Source organism: Muntiacus reevesi, chromosome 18 (genome assembly GCF_963930625.1).
Source record: "Muntiacus reevesi chromosome 18, mMunRee1.1, whole genome shotgun sequence".
Taxonomy (NCBI): Eukaryota; Metazoa; Chordata; class Mammalia; order Artiodactyla; family Cervidae; genus Muntiacus; species Muntiacus reevesi.
Window position 1 is genome coordinate 47,316,592 of NC_089266.1, and position 23,734 is coordinate 47,340,325.

General features: G+C 44.5%; 1 protein-coding gene and 1 non-coding gene across 2 annotated transcripts; one reads left to right on the top strand and one right to left on the bottom strand.

Moving 5' to 3' along the window:
- Nucleotides 1-811: 811 nt before the first annotated feature.
- Nucleotides 812-922, bottom strand: LOC136150371 (U6 spliceosomal RNA). Its single transcript, XR_010659805.1, has one exon. It is a non-coding gene; the product is annotated as a U6 spliceosomal RNA (small nuclear RNA).
- A 16,007-nt stretch (nucleotides 923-16,929) lies between these two features.
- On the top strand, nucleotides 16,930-18,490 carry LOC136149497 (C-C motif chemokine 3-like). The gene is made up of 3 exons (XM_065909791.1): nucleotides 16,930-17,065; nucleotides 17,526-17,640; nucleotides 18,046-18,490. Exons 1-3 carry the CDS (start codon nucleotides 16,990-16,992, stop codon nucleotides 18,134-18,136), a joined length of 282 nt encoding a protein of 93 aa, XP_065765863.1. The 5' UTR covers nucleotides 16,930-16,989; the 3' UTR covers nucleotides 18,137-18,490.
- The last annotated feature ends 5,244 nt before the right edge of the window (nucleotides 18,491-23,734 follow it).

A 23,734-nucleotide genomic window follows, 5' to 3' on the forward strand; every position in this document is an offset into this window, starting at 1 on the left:
CACTCTTCTTATTTTCAACATTTTTTCACTTCTAGTATCTTAATTAGACATTTTCTATTGATCTATCTTCAAGTCTACCAGTTCTTTGCTCTGTCTAGTCTGCTGTTAGCCTAGCTAATGTACCCTTCACTTATAAGATCTTGTTTTTAATTTTTAACATTCCTCTTTGATCCTTTTTAAAGGTTTTCAGTGTCTCTGATGAAATTCCCATCTCTTAATTTATACTGGTCACTGATCAGATTTCTGTCCTTATCGTTTCATCCTAGTGGAATAATTCAATATGTAGCCTTTTCAGTCTGGATTCTTAATGTTACACTCCTGACATTTATCCATATTTTTGCCTGTATCAGTAGTTGACTCCTTTTTGTTGCTGAGTAATATTCAACTGTGTGAATGTATAGTCAGTTCTGCTATAATACTTCTTTAGAAAATGTGAATTTATTCTAATATGATTGACACATTAGGAAACAATTTAAGCATAAAACAAGTTATTCCATTTGCTTGCATGTGATTTTATCCATGAAAAACACTAGGTGAACAGGCCTCATAGGTATATATTACTATAGCACGCGCACACACACACACACACACACACACACACACACACACACACACTCAAATGCCTACCATCTACCTCAGTTCATTGCGTATGTTATGAGCCATACCCATCCACAACTCGAATTACAAGTTTCTGATTTTAGACAACCCTCCTTCTACAACTTCACAATAGCTTACAAGCTGCAACCCTCCGACTCTCACTTCCACAAGCAAACTTTGGGCTTTTTTCTTTTTTTTTTTTTTTCCTCTTTCATAAAATATGGAACGCTTCACGAATTTGCATGTCATCCTTGCGCAGGGGCCATGCTAATCTTCTCTGTATCGTTCCAATTTTTTTTAGTATATGTGCTGCCGAAGCGAGCACTGGGCTTTTTTCAAAGTGCCATATTTACTGTTTTATTTATGTTAACTTTCACATATATAAAGTTGTGCTATTATTTTATTAGATTCCTAGTTTTTCCAGTGTGTCATTGAGGAAGTGCTTGAGTGTTGTGTCCCAACCCTATTTCCCTGAAGCCCTATGGTTTTTATTGCACAATTTCTCACATTGCAGTGATTTTTCAGAATGTATGTTATAGCAGAATAACGTCACCACAATTTGTTTATCCATCCACCACTTGAAAGCTATTTGAGTTCTATCTGGAATGAAACTTGGGGGTATTTGAATAAAACTTAAAGAAACATTTGTGTACAAGTCTTTGGACATAAGAGAAAAAATAGTGAGATGTCTGAGGAAGTAAATGTAAATGTTCTGATGTGGATGGAGCCATGACCTTGTCTGGAGATGAGAGGATGTGGCATGGAGCTCACTCTTCATTTGCACCCCAAGCTCCCTGGCTACCTGCTATTTTCAGTGCCATCAAACCTCCTCTGGATGGACTAAGAGTAGTAAGGAAAAGTAATGAGAAAAGGAAAAGGAGACATTTTAATTTCTTTTAAAAGCAAAATTGTGTGTTCTATACACTTAGGTATGTAATATGTTTGTTATTTTTATAAATTTTCAATATGTGAAGAATATTAACCATCACACAAGTTGGGTATATCTTTCCTAAAATTGGGGCCATACTTGTGATTGCCTAAGTTGCAGAGTTCTACTGTAACCTTATGAGTAATTCTTCTCCTTTATTTCCCAGCACTAGGCAGTGTCACTGCTTTCCATCTTCCTGAAATTTTCTATGCAATTTAATAAGATGTTGGCTGAAAATTCATCCTGCAAAAATTGTTGTCTCACTCCCAAAAGACAATTCCATATATCCCTTCCAGAGACAACATCCCCTGGAGATGGTAGGACTATCCCTGTATCTCTTTTCATCCTTCCAGACTACTGGAGTCGGAGATTGAAGAGATGGGGAGAGAATCATTGCCCTGGGCAGGGAATGTTATTGCTTCACCACTCCCCTAAATGCAGATGAGGAAACACCAAGGGAAATATTTGTAGAGATCGGAGGTGCCATGAAGGATAGAGGGAGTCATCTCAAAACCTAGGTAGATTTCAACATAGACAATATATTTACTAATGTGCCCTGAATGTACCTGAGCAGGGGTAAGGGGAAAGGAGAGGGATGGCAGAGAGAGAGACTTTGCCTATACTCTGACTTTTGTTTGATAAGCACACGTCAAGCCAAGCTGCCACAGTGGGGAGAGGGACTTGAATCATCTTACCTTTGCCCACCCAGGAGGATGATCTCTTGGCTAGCTGCAAGCAGAGTACCAACTGAAACAGGGAATGTCAGGTTAAAACTGTTTCAGGTGGAACAACACCTTGAGAGACAGGGATCTGGTGGTTAAGAGCACGGGACATGGATGAACCCAGGTTGATCCAGCATTGCTAACTACACAGCATTGCTAACAGCACAGCCATAAGGAAGTTCATCTAAACTCTCTGAACTTTCATTTCCTCCTCTATAAACTGGGGGTGCAATAAAATTTGCATCGTTAGAAATATTTTGAGGACTAAATGAACCAGTACATGAAAATGCCTTATCTGGCCTACCATGTCTGTGGGGAGGGAATTTCATCTAGCCCATGATGTCACTAAAAATAACAGGGATCAAACCTGGGCTGTCTCTTCTGTCTCCAAGACACCAGGGCTTTTGGGAGTAACTCACATGAATCTGAACTTAACTGGCCCAGTGAGAAATAAATAGACCTGGAGTATGCCTCTTGTCAATTAATTTGGTGAATTTGGCCTCAATTATCTTATCTATAAAGTGAAATTAACCTCCCTTGCTCTTCCTTTCTGAACCACTTGGTAGAGAGCCTGGACCCTCTGGAAAGAGTGACTTCCTTCTTGGGTTCAAGCCATTGCCAGTTTTCTTTATAGAGAGAAAACTTCACGGCATTGAAGACGGAAACTGGGGGTGACAGGAGGGAATATTTTATTCACAGTGTTGGTGTCATGCTGTCCGTTGCACAACCCAGGCTTGTCAACACCCTTTGGTTAACAGAGGGATGTTCAGAGTATTTGCATGAATAACTCAATTTCTCCATTGGTTGGAAACACTTCTGATGAAATTGCTTGTTCTTTGAGGTCCCTCTGAAGAAATGATTTCCTAGTTAGAGGGTGGCCAGGAGCTGGTATTGATTGCAGCAGGCCCCCTTCAGGGACAGATAGACCTGTGAAGTGTGTGCTAACTGCTGCCCCCCACAGAGAAGAAGGTGCTGATGTTCTTTGTCAACTGATCTGACCACACAGATGTGATATTGACGATGACGCCACCAGCGGTCCAGGTCAGAAATAGCCCTCACCATCTGGGCTGGAAGATCCACTTCTACAACGGCTTCCTTGGTCACATGCTGTGCCTGGGCTGGGAATTTCACTGGAGCTGTGTACATATGGCCCTTCTAGATGGCAGGCTTAGGGCTCAAAGATGAGTGTTCCAAGTGAATAAGGTAGAAGCTGCCTGGTTTTTTATGACTTAGTCACAGAAGTCCTATTGTATCTCTTCTACCATAATCTACAGGTCAAAGCAGTCATAAGCCTGATCAGATTCAAGGAAAGGGGTTCTAGATCCCTGTTTCTGCATGAGAGGAGTGTCAGAGAAATCCTGGCCATGTTTTAAAACCATTATAGTATCATTTTATCTGTAAGTACTCTGTTAGCTTCTTATTTTTATTTTTACTTATTTAAAAAATTGAAGTAGAATTGATTTACTGTATCATGTAAGTTTCAGGTGTACAGCACAGTGATTCAGTTGCATTAGCTTTTTGTTGCTGCTGTAACAAATGACCCCAAACTTAGTGGCTTAAAACAATTCAAATGTATTCTCTTACAGTTCTGGAGGTCAGAAGTCTGAAATGAGTCTCACTGGGTTAAAAATCAAGATATCTGCAAAGCTGCCTTCCTTTTTGAAGGGATGCCCTCCTCTGCTATTTGGGGCTTCCCAGGTGACGCTGGTGGTGAAGAACCTGCCTGCCAATGCAGGAGACATGAAGGGTGCATGGTGGATCCCTGGACTGAGAAGGTCCTCTGGAGAAGGAAACGGCAGTCCACTCCAGTATTCTTGCCTAGAAAATCCCTGTGGACGGAGGAACCTGGTGGGCTACAGTCCATAGGGTTGCAAAGAATTGGACACAACTGAAGAAGCTTAGCCTGTACTTACAAGGGAGGATCCATTTTCTTGCTTTTTATGGCTTCTAGAGGTTGTGCCACTTTCCTTGTCTGTAGCCAGCAATGGCTGGTCAAGTCTTCCTCACATTGCCTCACTCAGACACTCACACTCCTGCTACCCTTGTGAGGAGCCTTGTGATGACACTGGATCATACAGATAACCCAGGGTAATCTCCCTATCTCAAAATCAGTTGAAGGCTATTTTGATTCCTCAGTGCTGTGTAATGTAACATATTCACAGTTTCCGGAGATTAGGGCATGACTTCTTTGAGAGAGAGGTCATTATTCTGCCTACTGCACTACTTCAGTCAATATCTTAAAAAAATAAAGATTAAAAAAACACAATCACACCATCATTGCTTATTTGCCACCTGTATATATCCTTCACTGAAATGTCTGTTCGTGACTTTGATCCATTTTCTAATTGCATTGTCCATTTGTTTGTTTAATGTTAAGATTTGAGTGTTCTTTATATACTCCAAATATAAGTGCTTTGTGAAATATGTGGTTTGCAGACTTTTCTCCCTTTCTATAGTTTGTCTTTTCTTCTTCACAAGGTCTTTTGAAGAACAAAAGCTTAAAATTAATGAGGTCCAGTTTATAGATCTTTCCTTCTATGGGCTGTGTTTTGGATGTCAAATCTGAGAAGTTTTTGCTTTGTCTTAGGTCCAGAAGATTTTCTCATTTTTTTTTTTCTAAAGGTTTTGTGAGTTTTCGTTTTACATTTAAGTCCACGATCCATTTTGAGTTAATCCTTGTGTAAGGTGTGAAGGTCAAGATGTCTTTGTTTTGTTTGGTTTTGGTCTATGGATGCCTAGTTTCTCTGGCACCATTTGTTAAAAAGACTATTCTCTCTCCATTATCTTGTCAATAAATGTTTGAAGCCAAATGTGCTTTTGAAGCCAATTAGGTATGAAGATTATTTCTTTTTTTGCAAAAGAATTTAAATTACTGGTGTTATTTCCTTAATAGATATAGGACCATTCATATTTTCCATATCTTTTTGTTACATAGTCTTCTTATGTCAGTAAATTATATTTCTGATAAGAGAGGAAAGGGACTAAACTCCAAAGGAACAGCAAAATTTAGCACGCATGTACCAGCCTGAGCTGAAGAGTACTTTGGGTCTCGATTTTGAGGGTGCTTGATCAAGGAAGCTGGAACACAAGAATGGATGAGGGGGAATTTATTGACTTAGGAGTACTCTTTCTGGATATATGCTATTACTTTCTGGTAAGGATCCCAGAGGTTGGTGTGATTTTGCAGCCAGGAAAGCTCCAGGATCTTGGAGAAATCAATGACTCATGTGGAGTGAACTTAAAATATTTGAATTCATGACAGATGGAGGAGGAAGGGATGAAAATGACCGTGGAACTGGGCATGGTGGAGTAAATGTACCATGTGAGGCTGAAAGACCATCCACGTTATATTTTATGAAAAGTACCAGAGAACACACTATTCATCAAGCCATCAGGATTGGCTGGTGAGACAGGGACCAGCATCAGTGGTATTTCTCCTTTTCCAGCTAGGACTGAGGGTAGGAATGGTTGATACAAAACTTGGCCGATTGATAGCAGTGGGGATAATGCCCTCCCTGCTTATATCTTCAGAATTATATCTCTCACCTTTTTTGTAAAACTGTTAGCCATTATCTCTTCAGATCCATTTGCTGTCTCATTCTCTCTCCTCTTATTTTTTTTTTTTTTACCACTTTATTTCTTAACTGAAGTAAAATTGTTTTATAGAAGCTTGTGGTTTTCTGTCAAACATCAACAAGAGTCAGCCATAATTACACCTGTGTTCCCTCGCTCCTCAACCTCCTTCCCATTTCCCTCTCTTCTCCCCCTACTAGATTATCACAGAGCCCCTGTTTGAGATCCCTGAGTCATACAACAGACTCCCATTTCTCCTCTCATTTTGAGATTCTAGTCGCCCAGACGACAGATGCCCTACTCTATCCTCTGTGGCTCTTATCCTCTCTATTGTATTTTTTAGTTTTTTGTTTCCCCTTGCTTCTGGTATTTCCTCTGTTGGTTTTAACCTGTTCTGAGGTTTTATTTCAGTTTTTGCATTTTTTGGTTCCGGAATTTATTTTTTACTTTTACAAATCTGCAAGGATACTCACGATAACCTCCAGTTCCTCACCAAAAAGCTCAAGCTTCCTTGTCAGGCTTTTGTGGCATCAGCATTTGGGATCGTATTTAAAAATATTCAACGAGTTTGAGATTTTCTAAACTCCCCAAATGATGGGAGCTGGCCTCCTCTTGTTCAAGGGATGGTTTTCTTCTCATTTACTTTTCCTCCTAAGGCATCAGCCCAGACAAAGGATGGTTTCTTGTGGTTCCTTCATTTGGGCAGCCTGGTACTTTGTTCTCCACCCATCCAGTAAGGCTGAGAAAGGTTCAGCTCACCTTCTTAGCCAACTTTTCTGAACTGCAAACATCCTCAGTCTAGAAGAGGTCTTAGTGCCAGGCTATCTCTGGATTTCTATCCTTTCTGTAACCAACAACTCACTTCTGGCTCGCTGAGGTAGTCTGTCTCTTGCCAGGGAATTGTGCATTCCTGGTAAATCTGCTTCAAGTGGAATTCTGAGAGACAATTTCTTAGTGTTTAGTTGAGAGAGTGGGTCTTGCTCTCGTCTGCAGATTTGACTGCAGCGTTACTAGCTGTGTGACCTTGGACAAGCTCACTGAAACTGTTTTCTCATATGTCAAAGGGAGACAATCAGAGTACACACAGCACAGTGATTTTGAAGAATAGACCATGCATGTAAATCCCTTAGTACAGGCTGTGGTTCATAACAAGTCCTCAAAAGCTGTTAGTCCTTATTCTTAAGAGAGCTGAATTTATTAAAATGCATAAATATGCATGATCGAATGCTTTCAGTTCAGTTCAGTCACTCAGTCATGTCCGACTCTTTGTGACCCCATGAATCACAGCACACCAAGCCTCCCTGTCCATCACCAACTCCCAGAGTTTACTCAAACTCATGTCCATCGAGTCAGTGATGCCATCCAGCCATCTCATCCTCTCTCATCCCCTTCTCCCCCTGCCCCCAATCCCTCCCAGCATCAGGGTCTTTTCCAATGAGTCAACTCTTCGCATGAGGTGGCCAAAGTATTGGAGTCTCAGCTTCAACATCAGTCCTTCCAGTGAACGCCCAGGACTGATCTCCTTTAGGATGGACTGGTTGGATCTCCCTGCAGTCCAAGGGACTCTCAAGAGCCTTCTCCAACACCACAGTTCAAAAGCATCAATTCTTCGGTGCTCAGCTTTCTTCACAGTCCAACTCTCACATCCCTACATGCCCATTGGAAAAACCATAGCCTTGACTAGACGGACATTTGTTGGCAAAGTAATGTCTTTTATTTAAGTGATGGATTTCCTTGGTGCACGTTAGTTTGCATTTGTTTTTAATCCTTTGCTTTTTTCTTGGCCTACAAGAAGTATTTCGCTGGTATAAAGCTGGTGTGGTTGTAATGACACTTATTCTCATTCTCTTGACTTCCCTTTCTGCTCAGATGCCTCTAAGTATTCTTTCTTATTCTTTCCAACCAGTGAAACTGATTTATCAGGGGGAAAAAAAAGTGAAGTCAGAAGTCTAAAATATATTTAAGAAACAAGAATAATCTTTATTATTCTAACATTTTTAACAGAGGAAAAGTCTCAGAAAAACTCAATAAGCATCTGTTGATGGATGTGGTCCAAGGTCTATCCAGAGACAGGAGTGTAAATCATTACCCATCAGCCTCTGCGTGATTGACTGGGAAGGGGCTTGGGAATGAGAGGGATTTCATTGAGAGGAAATCATAGGATTTCTCAGAGAAAGCATCAAATGAATAAAATGATTTACAGCATTTCAGTAGCTTAACTAAAGTAAAGAAAGTTTCCAGAATGTGGTGAGTGAAGGGGAGAGGGACGCATGGGAGAGGGAACTTCTGGGCTTGCAGTCCCCTGGTTCAGGTCCCTGCTGCCCAATCTCTACCCACATTTCAGTGGGTTCCTTCTGGACCACTCAGGGGCTCTTCTTCAGGTCCCTGATGTATTTCTGGACCCAGCTGTCAGCAGGATTGCACAGACATATTGGCCCCTTCTGGTGAGGAAGCTGTGGAGAGGGCAGACGTATAATACAGAGAATGAGTAGAGATGGTTTTGACCACCTGTGGCCTCTGCATCTTCATCCCTGCAGGATTTACGGAGAGAACCTCAGGCCACCTCCTTTCTGCTGTCCCTTCCTTTCCTCTCTTCCCTCTACTTCTGGCCACATCCTCCCTGGCTCCCTGCAGCCCTCACCCCATGTCAGGAGACAGCCCAGTGACCTGTATGCACAAAAGGCCCCAAGACTGCCAAGCACCTTCCCAGGACGACCCTTTTCCATGAACTGGTGCTCTTGAGATCTGCTCCTGCTCTGACCCCTATGGATACTCCTCACCCCCGCCTCCATGTCCTGAGTCTCCCCAGGGTTGAACAGAAAGACTGACACTTATATGATACTGGGTCTGGCACAGTTGCTACTGGTCTTAAAATAGTTAACCACATTTCTGTGGGGGATTTTCCCGGAGATGTAGGTGAAGCAGCAAGTGGGTGGGGTGTAAACCCTTTCTGTACGGGAACAAGAATAACAGTTATGCAGGAGCGAAGGCAAGCCCCAGAGGATCAGGAACACCTGGTGGGCAAAGGAAACTGGGAATCCTTTGAATCTTTCGTTTGCTAGTTTCTCATTAATATCCCTAGTCTTGTCTTTGGACTTGTCTCTTCATTTGTTCTCTATCTTTCTCTACAGGGAACTAAACCCTAGATAGTCTACTCCCTACTCCCACCTTCCTTTGTGGAAATGTTTTCCTGATCAATTAAAGCATAAGTGCAATGCTAAGTCACTTCTGTCGTGTCTGACTCTCTGTGACCCCATGGACTGTAACCCAGCAGGATCCTTTGATTGTGGGATTCTCCAGGCAAAACTTCTGAAGTGGGTTGCCAGGCCCTCCTCCAGGGGAAATTCCCAACCCAGGGATCAAACCAGCATCTCAAGCATCTCCTGCATAGCAGGCAAAATTTTTTACCACTGAGCCACCGAGGAAGTCCCCTCTACCTCATGCTAACAAGCAAACACATTAGACTTCAAGTTTCTCACCTAAAATGTAGGATAAAACCTCTCTTAACTCCAACCTGCAGCCCAAATCAATACACTCCTTTTGAAGCTTATTGAAAAAAGCAACCATGTCATTTTTGAAACCCCATTCAATGTTCTTTAATTTCACATGAGGGTTCTTAAGCCACAGCACGTGGGCTGGACTTCGGACTAGAGTGTGAGTATCAACTGATAATGGAGAGCAGATAGCAGACTTACCTCGTGCATAGGAGCAGAGGGCCACGGTGCAGAGAAGGACAAAGACGGCAGCCAGGAGGACCTTCATGATGCTGGACAGGCAGGCAGGAGAGTGTGGGCAGAGCTGAGAAGGGGCTTGGGAACTCACTGTTGCGTGTCTCCTTCTGGGATGTGAACTGTCTTCTCTTCTTTTTCTATATGTCCTGGGCTGAGGGAATATAAAAGTCAGAGGTATCTATGGTGGAATTTTTTATGTGTAGTCGTATCATGTAAGTTTACCACCCAGTGCTGCCTATGATTACCAGAGGAGCTTAGGGAGCACATAGCACACAGTTCAGTTACCAATTTGCTTGTTGCTTATGAGGAAATTGTTTCTCCAGATGGACCAGAAGTTGGCACCGCCCAGGGATCAGCCTTAGCTGTTTCCTTTCCATGTGACGGATTTCTCTCTGAAGTGAGTGATCAGAGCCTTCTTCCATAGAGCAGGAGGCCCTGATACACTCCCACAATTGTCCTCAGTGTCTAAATGTGATGGGTAAAAACTCCACAGAGCCTCAAGAAAGATAAGTGAGCTTAACCACTTCCTAGATGAAAAGAACAGAATTGGAAAGCCTGGAGGTACAAGGATGGTGAAAGTCAGGATTAGCTTTCCAGTAACTGGTCTATTTGTCAAATACCCATAGCAGCCCTACAATGAAATCTGCATTTAATGCTGGATGAGGGTCAGCAGACTTAAAAATGTCCATACTCTGAATCAGACATTCTATTTTTTCAGAATCTACACTATGGAAATGAACTCATAAATGGGGAAAACTTTAAGGACAGTGTTATTTGGGGTAACTTATCTATGATAAAATAATCGACACTAAACCACCTGCTCTACGGTGTTAGAATAACAGAGCAAATCCACTGACAGACATAAAGGCTAATGTTTAGGACCCTAATGCCAGCCTCTTAAACAAATAGAGTGACATTCGCAGACTTAGTTTTTTTAAAAACTAATTTTTATGGGCATATAGTTTCTTTACAATGTTGTGTTAGCTTTTGCTGCACGGCAAAGTTAAGTGAACCTGCTGTGTGTTTACATATGTCCCCTCTTTCTGAATTTCCTTCTCATTTAGGTCACCACAGAGCATCGAGTAGATTTCCTGGTGCTAGATAGTAGATTTGCAATAGTTATCTATTTTATACGTAGTAGTGTATATATGTCCATCCCAGTCTCCCAGTTCATCCCATTCCCCTTTCTTCTATGGTACCACATATATGTTCTCTATGCCCATGATAGACTTGATTTTTAATATTAAATATTAAAAAGCAAGATGCAAAACATCCTGGGAAGAGAAAAAAAAACAGAAATAAACCTGCTCTCTGTGCTTATCTGCTCTTCATCCCACGTCCCATGGGTTGTCTTCCTCCACAACCCTTTCCTGTTTCTAGGAAGTGGGAATGATCCTGATATGATGCCAGGGTAGAAGGCTGTGGGTACTACCATGATCATCAACAAATTTGTTGCGACTCTGAATAGAAATAAGAGAAGCAGCAGGCACTGAAGTAATTACCCTAACCATGAGGAAGTGGCTATCAAGAGCCCCAGAAAAGCCAGGTCAATTTCTTTCCCCCTTGGAGGGCGGCCAGCCAGAAGTTGGTGGAGACATCAGTGCTCAGGGCTGCAGAGTAGGACACAAAATGAACCAAGGAAACAGCATTTCTTCTTTAATTTGAATTGCTGTTTTGAATCTCTGCCTGTCTTGTTCTCAGTCTCTGGCTCCCTCTTCAGGGAATACAGCTATTGGAGCAGGCAGCCCTTATTCCGTCTCTTTTGGGGGAACTTCATCTGGTCCACAGAGACATTTGCCAGCAAGATGCCACCTTCTGTACATCACCTGAAGAGTGGAGTTCCTTGTGAGAGTCAAGGGACTCTGTCATTTGGCTCATCCTCGGAACCAATCGGACCTGGCATTTGCATCTTGTTATTGAATGCTGAAACTCCAATACTTTGGCCACCTGATGTGAAGAACTGACTACTTGGAAAAGACTCTGATGCTGGGAAAGATTGAAGGCAGGAGGAGAAGGGGATGACAGAGGTTGAGATGTTTGGATGGCATCACCAACTTGATGGACATGAGTTTGAACAAGCTCTGGGAGTTGGTGATGGACAGGGAAGCCTGGTGTGCTGCAGTCCATGGAGTCGCAAAGAGTTGGACACGGCTGAGTGACTGAACTGAACTGAATGAATGCATTAGACCTCAATTTCCCCACTAAAAGTGGATCCTAGTCCTCTTCTGCCTAGCTAGGATAGTTACAAGTTCTTGGAAAGTTTGGGGAGTAGCCTGGAGCATTTTGAAACCGTCTGTGAAGTTTTTTGCTTTCATGTGGGAAATCTCAACCATAGGCTTAAGTGATGTGGTTTAGACATCTGTCCAGAGCACTGAGAAGCAATTCTAAAAGGCAGAAAGGGTGAGGGTTGAGTCTTGTGATACAGACAAGACTTGTGAACTGAGGCTTGTGGTGAGGAGATGGTGGACTAGGGCAGCATGGGGAATGTGTGGGGAAATCATTGATGATGGGCTGGAAGAGGGCAAAGCCAAGATAGAATGGGGCAAGTGCTGCTGCCTGCATCCTTCGGGAGTCCATCCTGTATCCTTGTCCCTTTATAGGCAACTCTAGAGCATGAGAAGCCGGAGGCTGGCGTGACCAGAGGGGAAGTTGCTGCATGGTGTCTTGTTATGAGTTGCACATGTTGGGGTCCCTGGGGTCACACGGAGGTTCAGAGCATCCAAGAAGAGCCCAGTTGCTCATTTGTTGGGGCTGATTGGCTGGAAAGGTTTTGGCCAGTGACGGGAGGTGAGATGATGCTAGTGTCAGAGCCGTAAAGACATGGAAAGATCTACAGATTAATAGTTCCTCCCACAGAGCAGATCTGATGCTCTGCTGCAGCTGTGCTGGTCACAGAGGGTGACACCTACGGGTGATGCCACAGCACTCTGAGCACACAGGCCCCACTGGAAACCGCATCCTGGGTGTAAAGGACCATGATGTCATGTTGCTCGGACCGCTTCTGAGGAAATGATTCGTGAAAACGGAGGTGGGGGGAGCCAGGAGCTGCTGTCACTAAGGGACCAAGCTTAGCTGGTCTTCTACCATGAACAGATCTTTAGGAATCATGCCATTCCCTTTTGCCTTTCTTGGAGCAGACATTCCTAATGTTCTTCACAGGTATTTTGACTGTGACATGTCTACTGATGCCGTAGAGTCTTCAGTAGCTTGATGTTTGATCCAGACTCAGATGGACAGAATGGAATTGGGGAAGTCTGGGCTGCAGACATGACCATGGTAGATGAAGTCAGCTTTTAAATCCACTCTTTCCATTCATCAAACATTGACCAGTCCCCACAGTATGCCATCATTTTGTTTAACAGTTGGGTATAGAAATGAACACATATTAGACATAGGGTGTCTCTATAGATCAGGAGCCCTAAATGTCTTTATTTTTTGGCCCAGAAAGTCTACAACTAGAAAAATATCCTATGGGCAAACACCTCATTTGTCAAAAAGTTTTATGCATATAGATATTTGGTGCAGTGTATTTGTAGCAAATAAAAATTGAAAACAGTCCAAATGTGCTACAGTAGTACATGATAATATTAATGCACTATGTTGATGGATGAGTAAATTAAGCAGCTCTTAAAAATACTGGAATGATTTGTAAAAGTCTTGTAACATTACGTATAAATAAGAAAACTACAAAATTGCATCCATCTCTTGACTACAGTTATGTCCCTTCACCTGGTAAAAAGCAAGTAACTAAAACTATCAAAAGCCTGGGGAAAACTGCACTTGAAAGAAATAAACCAAGTTAATAGGGTTAAGTTTGGGTAATAGAACTTTTCCTACTGTTAGGCAAAGACATTGTATTTAGATTATGGCTCAGAATTCATTTATACCACAATAAAACAGGAAGAATGTAGATGAAAACTCCTCACATTCTTACTTACAGTTGCCATGCTGCCTACCCAACTTTCAGAAATGAAACAATATTTTTCTATTTCCTATATACTTAAAATTAATTTTTACTACCTTTGAGGATAATCTATAATTAGCATCACAAATTATGTTTAAAAAATTGAATTAAAAGCAGTAGTAACACTGCTTTTTCTCTGCCTCTCTGAGACTCACTCCTATACCTGTGAATGAGACTTTTTGTGAAGACCTGATGCCTGAGTAACACAAGAGAAGACTCTACGCATGGACATCATCAGATGGTCAACACTAAAATCAGATTGGTTATATTCTTTGCAGCCAAAGATGGAGAAGCTCTATACAGTCAGCAAAAACAAGACTGGGAGCTGACTATGGCTCAGATCGTGAACTCCTTATTGCCAAATTCAGACTGAAATTGGAAAAAGTAGGGAAAACCATTAGCCCATTGAGGTATGACCTAAATCAAAACCCTTACAATTATATAATGGAAGTGAGACATATATTCAATGGATTAGATCTGATAGACAGAGTGCCTGATGAACTATGGACAGAGGTTCATGACATTGAACAGGAGGTAGGGATCAAGACCATCCCCAAGAAAAAGAAATGCAAAAAGGCAAAATGGTTGTCTGAGGAGGCCTTACAAATAGCTGAGAAAAGAAGAGAAGTGAAAGGCAAAGGAGAAAAGGAAAGATATACCCATGTGAATGCAGAGTTCCAAAGAAGAGCAAGGAGAGATAAGAAAGGCTTCCTCAGTGATCAGTGCAAAGAAATAGAGAAAAACAATAGAATGGGAGAGACTAAAGATCTCTTCAAGAGAATTAGAGATACCAAGGGAACATTTCATGCAAAGATGGGCACAATAAAGGGCAGAAATGGTTTTAACTGTGTGGATCAGAAAAAATTCTGGAAAATTCAAGAGATGGGAATAACAGACCACCTGACCTGCCTCTTGAGAAATCTGTATGCAGGTCAGGAAGCAACACTCATAACTGGACATGAAACAACAGACTGCTTCCAAATAGGGAAAGGAGTACGTCAAGGCTGTATATTGTCAGCCTGCTTATTTAACTTATATGCAGAGTTCATCAAGAGAAACGCTGGGCTGGATGAAGGACAAGCTGGAATCAAGATTGCTGGGAGAAATATCAACCTCAGATATGCAGATGACACCACCCTTGTGGCAGAAAGTGAAGAAGAACTAAAGAGCCTCTTGAAGGTGAAAGAGGAGAGCGAAAAAGTTGGCTTAAAACTCAACATTCAGATAACTAAGATCATGGCATCTGGTCCCATCACTTCATGGCAAATAGATGGGGAAGCAGTGGAAACAGTGACTTTATTTTTTGGGGGGGCTCCAAAATCAGCGCATATAGTGACTGCAGCCATGAAATAAAAAGACACTTACGCCTTGGAAGAAAAGCTATGACCAACCTAGATAGCATTATTAAAAAGCAGAGATATTACTTTGCCAACAAAGTTCCTTCTAGTCAAAGCTATGGTTTTTCCAGTAGTCATATATGGATATAAGAGTTGGACCATAGAGAAAGCTGAGAACTGAAGAATTGATACTTTCAAACTGTGGTGTTAGAGAAGACTCTTGAGAGTCCCTTGGACTGCAAGGAGATCCAACCAGTCCATCCTAAAGCAAATCAGTCCTGAATATTCATTGGAAGGACTGATACTGAAGCTAAAACTGCAATACTTTGGCCATCTGATGTGAAGAACTGACTCCTCGGAAAAGACCCTGATGCTGGGAAAGATTGAAGGCGAGGGGAGAAGGGGAGGACAGAGGATGAGATGGTTGGATGGCATCACCGACATGATGGACACAAGTTTGAGCAAGCTTTGGGAGTTGGTGATGGACAGGGACGCCTGGCATTCATGGGGTCAAAGAGTCAGACACGACTGAGCGACTGAACTGAACTGGACTGATGCCTGAACAGCAGCAGCCACGTTAGAACCATGAGATGAAAGTACAAAGAAGAAAAGCTGACAAAATGATGTGAGAAGGGGAGATGTCAGAGTCTTTAATGATGCCACTGAGCTACCAGACAATCCTTGGAATTTTCTCCTTGATTTTACAATAAGGAAATAAGAAATGTCGTTATTTAAAGAAAGTAAAATTTCTTTACTTTCACAGTTTCTAATGGTGAATCATTATTACAAGAGGTGAGTACACCATCATGTAACTGTAGGCCATCTTTTAACTAATATAAAAAAGCTGTGATGAACACTATTATGCATACAACCTCGTCATTGTGTTTATGTCCATAGGAGAGATCCCTGGCAGAGAGCTTTGCTGTTCAAAGAGTAACAACATTATAAAGCTCATCATATTAGCTCCCAGTAAGTCCAGCTAACCCAGAGACCAGCGGTCTTGCATCAGTCTCCAGCCTGTTGATGGTGATGCCTGCAGACACTCACCTGGACTGTATTTTTTGTGGGAGCCCCACTGACATTTCCCAGCTGGAGCCAAGGTTGAAGCTGCATCAGCCATTGTGGTTCTTATTATGATTGTAACACACACCTCAGCAACAACCATCAGGGACTCTGAAAAGACAAGGTTTGTTACTCACCGTCCTGGAGGGTGCACGGCACTGCTGAGGGTGCACGGCACTGCTGAGGCCACACAGCAAGCTCTCACAGAGAGGAGCTCAGACCTGGGGCTCTGCCTCTGCTGGGGTGAGGGTGGGGTGCCCAGGGTTTTGCAGGTTCACTCTTCATTGGTGAATTTAAAAGATAAGAGAGAACGTGTGGAAGGGAAAAGTGAAGCCGCTCAAATGGTCAGTTATCTAGGTCATCCAGAACTTTCTAAAAGGGGAACTTCATGGGTAGGGCGGCCTGGCCCAGGATCTAGTTCTGTATAAGGTGATGTGCTTATTCAAGATGGGTATCTTCAAAGTGGATGCCTCACCGTCAAAAGCTTAAGGTAGAATGTTTCAGGAATGAGCCAAAGTCTGAAAGGCCAGCCTCACTCCGGCCCCTTCTGCAGCTGAGAATTCCCCAGATCTGCTGTCCCGTTGCAGGGTGTGGTTTTAGCTTGGGGGGGCCTTCTCAAGACTCCATGGTATTATGGTCTAGGTCAGAGCTGTGTTGTCGGGACAGCTGGGGGTGGGTCCCAGAAGGTTCAGTTCTGTGAGGGGATGCTTCGTGTACAGACCTGCTCTTGTGAGAAAGCACTGCATGAACTTGTCACAGGGTCACACCAGCCTCTCACCTCCTCTCACTGGGGAAACCATTTCCCCATCAAGAAAGCAACACGACCGTTCTTGCAAACACGCTGAGCCTTTGTGGTGACCCAAAGCTTTCCTGGCTTCTGCCACTCTCAGCATGATACCAACGCTGTGATGAAAAATACGCCCCCCGCCTCGGTCTCCACAAGTTTCCGTCCTCTAGTGTCCCAAGGCTGCCTATAAAGAGCGGGCACAGCTCAGACCCCAGCAGGAGGCTGCGACTGCGGGTCTCCGGGTCCAGCTCCACTGGCCCCACCTGACCCTCTCACCCGCCCGGCGTCATGGAGCTCCCCGGGGCCGCCCTGGCTGTCCTGCTGCTCACCGCGGCCCTCTCTGCCCACACCTGCTCGGCCAGCCGTGAGTCCGTCTTCCCTTCCTTTAGGCCTGCCCCCCACTCTTGGCCGGGGCTTGGGCCACAGGGCTGAAGTCTTTGAGCTGAGCCCTTAGGCAGAGAGCTTCAGAGAGACTTCAGACACTGTTTCCTGAGCAGAACTTTCCTTCCCAGGGGGGTTTGTAGCAGTTCTATTCTCTGGCTCTGAGAGACAGTGGAAGGGAAGCCCATTTTATGGATTCCTGGGAAAATGAGGCCCAGGCGGGATTCTGACAAAAGGTGGAGTCTGTGTCCAGTGGGCTCCCAGTGTAGCCTTTCCTCTCCTCTGGAATCCAGCTGAAATAGCACCAGGTCCTCCTGGATTCCCCCGCCCCCATCCCCACCCACCCAGCGCTGTGTCCTGCAGGTCTGCCTGACCCTCGAGGGGCAGCTGGCTGCCTTTCCCCCTGAACAAGGACTTAGCACGGTCTGTCCTATTTCTCACAGTTGGTGCCAACACCCCGACCGCCTGCTGCTTCTCCTTCGTCTCCCGGCAGATCCCACGCAAATTCGTGGATGACTATTATGAGACCAGCAGCCAGTGCTCCCAGCCTGGCGTCATGTAAGGGCCAGCCTTCCTCCCCGCCCTGGGGAAGGAGCCTGGGGGTCTGGCCTGAGGCACCTCCTCGGAGCTCAGGACACCAGGGGGGCCCCTGCCGTGTTTTCTCACCTGGTTTGGGGCCTGCAGAGCGTCCTGGGGGGTCTGCCCCTGGGCAGAGGGAGGAGACGAGAAGGGTGACAGCAGGAAATTGTCCTCCCCTCTCATTTGCCAAACAACGATGCTGGCTCTCCGAGGGGACCCCCACAGGAGACCCAGGAAGGTCTGTGAACTCAGGGTGAAGGGGACACGATATGAGCATGTGGACAGGCCCTGAGGTGTCCGGGGCAGAAGGAGGGGGGATCCCTGGGGGCCCAGGATCCCCCCACTGCACTCACCAGTGTGTAACCCTTCCATTCTTCTCCACAGCTTCAAGACCAAAAGAGGCCGGCAGGTCTGTGCCGACCCCAGTGAGGACTGGGTTCAGGAATACATTACCGACCTGGAGCTGAATCCCTGAGTGGCCTGGGAGCTGCAGGGAAGATGGACAGTTGGGGAAGCGGGGCGATGATCCTGGGACTCCAAAAGGCACCTCTTCTGTGGGTCACAACCCTTCCCCAACCACTCACTGGGGCTCTCCTTCACTTTAATGTCTCCTATTTAACCTTTGTCATTTATTTCCACCGTGGAAGTGTGTGATGTCATGAATACCTGCTCTGACCCCCCGTCACCCTCTTCCCCACGCATCCCTCCCCTTCCTCCATAACTGTCCTCACTCTCAGTACGTGGATTAGTCAGTGTGATTGGTCCTCTCCTGGAAGCCAAACAACAAATGCTGGTTGAGTGGTTTTGCCCAGGACCGTGATTCAAAATGTTGAAGGCTCTTCTATAAAAGGTAAACCAGCCTTTTCCTTGTGGTGACTCTTGATTTTGTCTTCCCAGCAGCCAGAATGACTGATTGAGACTAATACTGGGGGGAAAGTAGGGGAATATGAAAAGGGGCAGAAACCACGAGAAAGAAAAAGCATCCTAGAACAAGAACATCAGACATTCCCTTGGAGATGCTATCCTGGAAAGTTGAAACGGACACTTTTTTTTTAATTAAAAAATAATTTTAAGTAAAAAGATTTTCATTTATCTTTATTAAGAGTTGCTTATATTTTTAACTGTGTCAGATCTTAGTTGCAGCACAAGGGCTCTTTAGTTGAGGTACCAGGGCTTAGTTAACCCCGGGCATGTGCCATCGTAGTTCCCTGACTAGGGAACGAACTCGTGGCCCCTGCATTGGAAGGCCACTGAACCACCAGGGAAGCCCTAACACATTATTTTACAACCAAATCATAATTGATACGGTCTAGGAAGTTTTCCTACTTAAATGAATACCAAGGTGATGTGTATTTGTACACAGAAATGTGTTTTCATGAATGATTTCCTCAAAATGACGGCTAACTCCTGTTGAGGGTTTATTGGGTGCTGGCTTTGATGCTAAGTACTTACAGTAGTGCTATGCTGAGTGCCTGCCTTGGAGACAGTCTAGCCAACCCTGCCTGCAGTCTAGCAAGGATCCCCTGCTCGCCAGTTGACTGAGAGATTTGCTCACCTTCTCCATTGTTCCCACTCTGCTTTACTGCTGAAAGTTCTTCAAGCCACATCTGAGCTGAGGTTTGGGAGCTAGAGTAGTCAGAGTTAAATATAATTATAGGGAGAAGAATTCTTTAGTATAAGGATGGCCCATGCAATTGCTGAGACATGCTTATACAAAAATTATTTGTTGTATATCTGAAATTCAATTTTAACTGGGATTCCTGTATTTTAGCTGGTAACACTGCTTGGGGTGCACATCTCTTATAAAGGTTGCCTATTTCCTGTCGGAGTTGAGTAACCCAGGATTGGCCTGAAGGCAGAGTAGTGCTTTTCAACCTCAAATTCACATTAGAATCGTTTAGAGGAGCTTTTTATTTTTTAAATACTTAATTAATTTTAGCTGCACTGGGTCTTTGTCACAGTGCACAGGCTTCTCACTGAGGTGCCTGCCTCCTGCTAAGTCACTTCAGTTGCGTCCGACTCTTTGCAACCCCATGGACTGTAGCCTACCAGGTTCCTCTGTCCATGGGATTCTCCAGGTAAGAATACTGGAGTGGGTTGCCATGCCTGCTCCATGGGATCTTCCTGACCCAGGGACTGAACCCTGGTCTCTTATGTCTCCTGCATTGGCAGGAGTGTTCTTTACCACTAGCACCTCTGGGAAGCTCCTCTCACTGAGATGGCTTCTCTTACTTTCGTGCACGGCCTTCACTAGTTGTAGCATGTAGGCTCTAGGCCTTATTCTCAATAGTTGTGACAAGCAGGCTTAGTTGCTCCTCAGCATGTGGAATCTTTCTGAACCAGGGATCACGCTTGTATTCCCTGCATTGGCAGGTGGATTCTAAACCACTGGACTACCAGACAAGTCCAGGCAGAGCTTTCTAGAAACTTCATTGCCAGGAGCTCGCCTTCAAAGTTAAGGCTGTAATGAGATCTAGGTGAAACCTGCACAGCAGTAATTACAGCAAATACAGTTCATGTACAGCTAGTTTGAGAACTGATGTTGGGGTGTAGTCATAGCCTGTTTTTGGCTGGTCTTGGGGTTTCAGAGGAAATACAACTCTCTTCCAGTTTTTCAAGGCTTCTGATCTGTTTTTTAGTCAAGTCCGATGGATGGCTAATTAGCAGAAAATCTGTCAGCTACTGTTACTTTCAGAACGGGGTTTTAGGACTCCTCTCTCATAGCACAGTGCTGGGAGCCCTGGGCATCCCGTTTCCCCACCCCTCTCACCCGAGTAACTGACTCCAGGCTCCTCACTGCCCTCTGCTGATGAAATGATGCCACAAGGTATGGAGGTTGCCCTGATCAGCTCCCTGCCTCCTCACAGAGAACATGAGGGTTCATTTTGCTCACAGGATGAATTTTTAAAGGAGGGGGTCTGAGAACAGGATGCACCAGGATGTTTATGGATTCCACTTTTAGTCCTTTCTAGTCTCCTATCCCGTCATTTCTGCTTATACTAACATTAGTTTGGAGGGGAGAATTCTGCTTTTCCAGATGACTGATTCTCAACCAGCAAGCAGAAAGGGTTGCTCTTAAGCAAACTATATATTTTTTCCTTCTCTGCTATCGGAGGAGCCAGTTTCAAGGTGAATTAGTCTCTTTCTTAGACGGCTTTGCTGATGTATGCATGAAGCAATCAGTCTTCAACATTCTGCATTTTCCTTTTTGATGCAAACTTGGTAGGCAGATGGCCTTGGTGAGAATATAAAAGAAGTCATGGGGGTGACTAACTGTCCTGCTAGTTAGAGATGTCCTCCCTGAATTTGACCTCAGCTACTGCCCTTGGCCAAGTCCATTTTTGGGGTCTGCTGCCTGAAGCACTGCAGTCTATGTCAGTTCGGGATGACAGAGGATGAGACGGTTGAGTTGCATCACCAACTCAACGGACCTGAGTTTGAGCAAGCTCCGGGAGATAATGAAGGACAAGGAAGTCTGCGGTGCTGCAGTCCATGAGGTTGCAAAGAGTGGAACATGACTGAGGGATTGAACAACAGCAAATCAGAAAAGCTGGCTCAATCTGACTTAACTGATGATAAAGGGAACTTGTTACTAATAGTTCACATAGCTAAAGTTTCAAGAAGTAGATTACCTTCAGGCAAAACTTGATCCAGAAAAAAAGCAAATGATCCAGTGGTCTTTAAAGTATCACCATAAACCATGTTTCTTTCTAAATTTCTGATCTCCCTTCAGTTTGAGAGCTTCATCCTAGGGCATCAGCAGTAGAGTGAGTCAGCTTGCTTGCAGTCCCCACCCCCCACTTGAGACGCCTTCGTGTGGTTTCAAGAGAAGAGGTAATGACCTTTCCTCACAAAGGTGGAACCCAGCAGGTGGGCCACTCTTTCTTCTTCCTGTAGGTGTAGAATGAACTTGTCCACTTCCTGAGCTGGACTGAGTGGAAGAAAAGAAACTGACATGAGAGGCAGGGCAGAGAAAGGAGTGTGGGGGTAGCTATGCTCCCTTCACATGGAGTGAATTTCCTCTTCATCAAACCAACTTGTGGAAGGTTCTGGAGCTTTTTCTTTTTCTTTTTTTTTCAAAAAAACCTTTGACTTTTGTCTTGGGCTATGTATTGGCCCGTAGCCGATTAACAGTGTTGTGATGGTTTCGGGTGGATAGCAAAAGGATTCAGCCATGCATTACATGTATCCATTCTGCCCCAAGCCACCCTCCCATCTCCCCTGCCACGTAACATTGAGCAGAATTCCCTGTCCCATACAGTAGGTCCTTTTGGTTATCCGTTTTCAATATGGCAATGTGTATGGAAGGTTCTGGAGCTTGAACCTTCTTCTCATTTACACCACACAGATTGGAGAATCATGTATCCCACCTTGTCTGAAGAAGACCCCATTTTTGCTGGCTATGCCAGAATATTGCTAATAGTATCCTCTCTGACTCTCAAAATGCTCATCCTAACAATAGTAGGTCTACTGCTTGACGGGTCTCTAATGACATATGCTGGTGAGACGGTCTCAGGGTTGATATCCATAAAGGTCTGTTTGGGCAAAGGATGCTGAAGTCCAGTCTGCACGACCCCTAGTCAGTCTTACATCCAACACAGGGCCAGGTGTGTGCCAAGAGGGAGCCTTTTCTTAATGCCCTCAGACTAGCAAAGGCCCAGGTGTGCTGCCAGTGGTGTGGGTGGAGGGAGAGGTGAGGGATGCAGGCAAGAGTGGGGTGCTGACATCAGGGAACTAGACAAAGAAAGGACCCACAGAACCCCTTCCATGCAAAGAAAGGCATGTGCTGCCCCAGAGAGCACCACTGACTTGTTGGTATTAAAAAGAGAGGCAGAGAAAACAAGCAGAAAGGAACAGGGACTACATCTGTGTGCATTTACAAGAAGCTTTCTTTACTCCATTATCACCCCACATAGACGGCCTTCTCCCCAACACACCAGAAGAACTAGGTCTTTAAAAGAGAGGAGGGGAGCGGGTCCAGGACCAAGCTAAAGCCTCATTTTGCTCCAAAATCTCTAAGCCTGATTTGTACCAGTGGGAGGTGTGGAGGGGGTGAGAAGTGGAAATGAGATCAAATTTGAGGTTGGAGTTTTAAACTGAAAGAATTTTAATTACTGAATGTGGCCAGAAGGTTATGGGATCTGCCCCAAATGATGTTAAGGTTGGTGGAAGAAAAGTTCAGCATTTTATGTTTATTTTCTGTAATCGTTAGGATCAGTTCAGTTTAGTTGCCCAGTCGTGTCCAACTCTTTGCCACCCCATGGACTGCAGCACGCCAGGCCTCCCTGTCCATCACCAACTCCCGAAGCCTGCTCAAACTCATGTCAATCAAGTCGGTGATGCCATCTAGCTATCTCATCTTCTGCCATCCCCTTCTCCTCCTGCATTCAATCTTTCCCAGCATCAGGGTCTTTTCCAATGAGTCAGTTCTTCGCATCAGGTGGCCAAAGTATCGGATAAGATAGGATAGGACAGGTTATAGCTGACTAACAAACAACCCCGCAGTGGATTAACAAAATAAAAGTTTCTCACTGGCACCAGATCTGATGTAGATCAGGTCACTGGTTCTCAAAATTGAGTGTGCACCAGAGCCACCTGGAAGGCCTGTCTAAGCACAGAGTCCTGGTCCCCACAGCAGAGACTGATGCTACGTGTCTGGGATCTGGTTCAGCTCCGCTTTTCTCATGGGCTTTAAGGTGACGCTGATGCTGCTGGTCCATGAACCATATTTGAGCAGTACTGACCCCAGAGCGGCTTGCCTGTAGGTGGTGACTCAGGAATCCAGGCAACTTCCATCCTAGCAGCTATTGATTCTGGAATAAGGAAGAAGGAGACAGAAAAGGAATGCTCCTTTTAACTATCCTGGCCCAGAAGTGACACATATCAACTCTGCTTACAGTCCATTCACCAGAAGTAGTCACAAGAGGCCAATTCATCTGCAATGTAGGGAAACACATAGGCTATTGATGTTTAGGGAGTGCTAACGTCTCTACCAGTTACTCTCAACAAGACGTTAACCAATGAAAGGGGGCCTTCCAAGGTGAACTTTTTGTTTGATACACCAGGTGGCTAG